Source organism: Trichomycterus rosablanca, chromosome 25, assembly GCF_030014385.1.
Source record: "Trichomycterus rosablanca isolate fTriRos1 chromosome 25, fTriRos1.hap1, whole genome shotgun sequence".
Classification (NCBI taxonomy): domain Eukaryota; kingdom Metazoa; phylum Chordata; class Actinopteri; order Siluriformes; family Trichomycteridae; genus Trichomycterus; species Trichomycterus rosablanca.
Genome location: NC_086012.1, coordinates 15,884,182 through 15,887,579, shown reverse-complemented (window position 1 = coordinate 15,887,579; position 3,398 = coordinate 15,884,182). Strand labels below are relative to the sequence as shown.

Sequence of the window (3,398 nt, the reverse complement as noted above, 5' to 3'; positions counted from 1 at the left end):
TGCAATGGTGTTGATAGTTACATTAGAGAATCACGACTCTGATGTACTCTGTACTTTAATTTGTCATGTTGATATTTGGGTTTCTTTAAAAACAAAATAACATTAAAAATTTTATAACACATTTAAAAAGGTACACAACAACACCGTTATACTTATTTATAATTCCATGTTCTGTATTTGTACTTCAGTGACAAAAAACAGTTTAGAAAAAGTGTATTTATTTTTTATTCTTGAGACCAACAAGCACAAAATAGTACAAAATTATTTTTATTAAAGATTATCTGCATTTAGATGGTGTGGAACGTAGTTGATTGTCAGCTGTTGGTCACTAAGGCCTCCGTGTGCTGTCTTCACACCTGAAAAAGTAAAACAGCTACATTTACTACTAAAGATATCAGCACATTTATGAGGACTGAACAGAATTATGTCATTGCTGAGAACTTTATAAGCTCATTTACTTTTACCATTAAAAAATGTTAACTCCTATAGGTACCTGGGTGTTCACCTTAACAATAAACTGGACTGGTCGGATAATACACAGGCCTTGTACAAGAAGGGCCAAAGCCGACTCTATTTGTTGAGGAGTTGCATTTTGGAATGCAGGGGGCCCTTCTCAACTCTTTTTATGATTCGGTGGTGGCGTCAGCCATTTTCTACGGTGTTATCTGCTGGGCCAGCAGCATGACAGCAGCAGACAGGAAGAAACAGGACAAACTGATTAGAAAGGCGAGTTCTGTCCTGGGCTGCACCCTGGACTCAGTGGAGGCAGTGGGGGAGAGAAGGATGATGGCCAAGCTGTCATCCTTAATGGAGAACACTGATCACCCAACGCGCTTCTTCACCCGCGTTGCTCAAAGGAGATACCGCAGCTCCTTTCTTCCTTCTGCTGTCAGGCTATACAACCAGCACCGCCCCAAACGTAGATAATCACCATCACAATAATTCACATTGTTTTTAATATTCTCTGTGCAATTACTTTTTAAAATAATGCAATACCTGCTGTACCTGCTGCACTTTGTGCAATACATTTTAATAACTGTGCAATATTTGGTTCATAACTTCCTTCATAAATACTGTTTATATTTTTGTAATTTTTTACATATTCTTATTTTTTAATGTGTACATACGTGTAAACACTTAGTAATTTTCTATTTTTATATTCTTGAAAGCTGCTGTAACACTACAAATTTCCCACTGTGGGTTAATAAAAGGCTATCTTATCTCATCTCATCTTACCATGACTGCTCTGTGTCCCACTAATTCTTTCCGATTAATGAAACATTTCTTGGTGCAATTTTCATAATTTTTAACCATTATGCTTGATTTGCAGCTTTATTATATAGACAATAATATGGAATCAAGCATCATGGTATTGGCATGATATGTGGAAACAGGTTGGCTACAGTCACTGATGGTCTACATACAACCTGATGAACTCCATTTGTGTGTACAGACATGATCTTGCACCACATACCTGCTACAAGCAGCACCAGATGAGACGGTGGTCATTATTTAGCCAATAAAATTGACCACCACCAGATGGAGAATGGTACTGGCAAACAGGAAGTCACCAAAGGCCCGTTCTGGTGACACAGAAATGAACTGATCTTTGTTTTGAGGGTTGACCTGGATGCGTAGGCATACTGTAGAAAAGAAGGGAAACACAAGAACACGAAAGCAGGTTAGATACTTAAAGGAGCAGTTTATACAGAATTAGACAGATTAAAATAAATGCTCTGGTGATGCAGCGGTGGAATCATGCTAGCCCACTACCACCGAGATCCAGAGCTCGAATCTATCGGCCAGTCTGACTGGGTGATGGACCACTTATCTGCAGGGCTTTTACACACCATTTACACATACTGTATTCTTTATTATTTAAACATACCTTGTTAGTACTGCTTGAATTTGTAAAGTTAAAGACTATACCGTTTCTGTGTCTGTTCAATGCCACAGGATACTGTTTGCTGGATATTCTTTGAGTATGGTATAGATTTACTGTACATTCAGAAGATTGTCAGTGTCTGGGATTTCTATCAGTTTAAGTGGGAACGTTGTCAAGAAAGAATAAATTATTCTGTTTATTACTTGGTTGTTTCCAGCTCTGAGATCTACTACAGCCATTAGTAACTTTAAATTAGTCAATATTTAATTTAAAATGTAATTTAAAGTCATTCCTTTATACAAATTGGGGAGCAATTAATTATATACAAGAATTTCAAATTTATAGCTATAACAATTAATGTTTAATAGAGTTAAGGTCAGAACACTTTTGGGGCCACTTAAGGACAATTATCTCCTATTTTTGTCAATGCATTTGACAGATACTTTAGCCCAAAGTGACCTACAATTGTCAATTACAAAATGACAACCAGCAGTTCAATATCTAAGCCACACTAAGTGTATATTTGGTCAGTAAGCTTAAACTTCTTTTCCAGGTGAATCTTTTTGACAAAGGTGAGCCTTCTTGCTTCGAACATGCTCCCAACATACTTTATATAGGGCTAATGTTACCAGGCTTATGTGCATTGAGAGAAGTGTCCACATACTTTAGGTAAAATCTTGGTAATCGGAGGACTATTTTCAACCTATCACTGACACTGAAAAAGTTAAGGAATGCTGCTGTTCCAGCTACACCTGTATCAATGTTAGACACACCATTGTTACTAACATGTAGGAACTGCACCTGGCCACTAGGCGGCAGTATTGATGCAGGTGTAAAATGCCTTAAAACTCGCATTCACCAATATAAACTGTTAAACTTTATTAATATTTAGAACGGCTAAATAGTGTAATAACTTATGTCTATAACCTTACATTATTAAATCTGTTTACATGTCAAACTAAGCATGAATCCTCAGCACTTACTCACCTGCCAGAGTGAACGAGCCAACACAGGAAATAAAGCCCGACAGAAAGCTGTTGAATGGGAATGTTCCCACCAGTAAACAGTACAGGAACTCAACCACTCCTGTTATTAAAATATAAAGCAGATATGCATCTATGAGTTTGATTTTTGCCGGAGTTCCCGTTTTATATTCCTCAATTAAACGAGACAAGACTGCGAGAATTGACTTCAACATCTTCCCGGTGTACAGGCGACCGTTTATGCTCCCTTCAAGTGCTCTCAGAAATAGTGTAACTACGCGTTCCTGATGTTTGGAATTCCGGCTTAACAGTCTCTAAAATAGTTACAACAGTTAAGAATACTTGACCTTTTGAATGCAGTTTTGATACTCGACTTCTCAAGAGTTTATGATATTTAGTTTTCGTTCCTCATCTTTATGTTGTTTTAAACACCAGCCTGTAGTAGTTAACTGTAAAGACAGACAATGATTTACATTTCTTACTTTGGTAACTTAATAAATTGTCTTTACAATTAGTGAAAATATCACTTT

At 37.0% G+C, this 3,398-nt stretch overlaps 1 protein-coding gene across 1 annotated transcript; it reads right to left on the bottom strand.

The window, feature by feature from the left end:
* Nucleotides 1-201: 201 nt before the first annotated feature.
* Nucleotides 202-3,112, bottom strand: LOC134302637 (dolichyl-diphosphooligosaccharide--protein glycosyltransferase subunit DAD1-like). The gene is made up of 3 exons (XM_062987802.1): nt 2,873-3,112; nt 1,475-1,643; nt 202-356 (listed from the first exon to the last, which is right to left on the bottom strand). The coding sequence occupies exons 1-2, from the start codon at nt 3,081-3,083 to the stop codon at nt 1,513-1,515; spliced, it is 342 nt and encodes a 113-aa protein (XP_062843872.1). The 5' UTR covers nt 3,084-3,112; the 3' UTR covers nt 202-356; nt 1,475-1,512.
* Between the last annotated feature and the right edge of the window lie 286 nt (nt 3,113-3,398).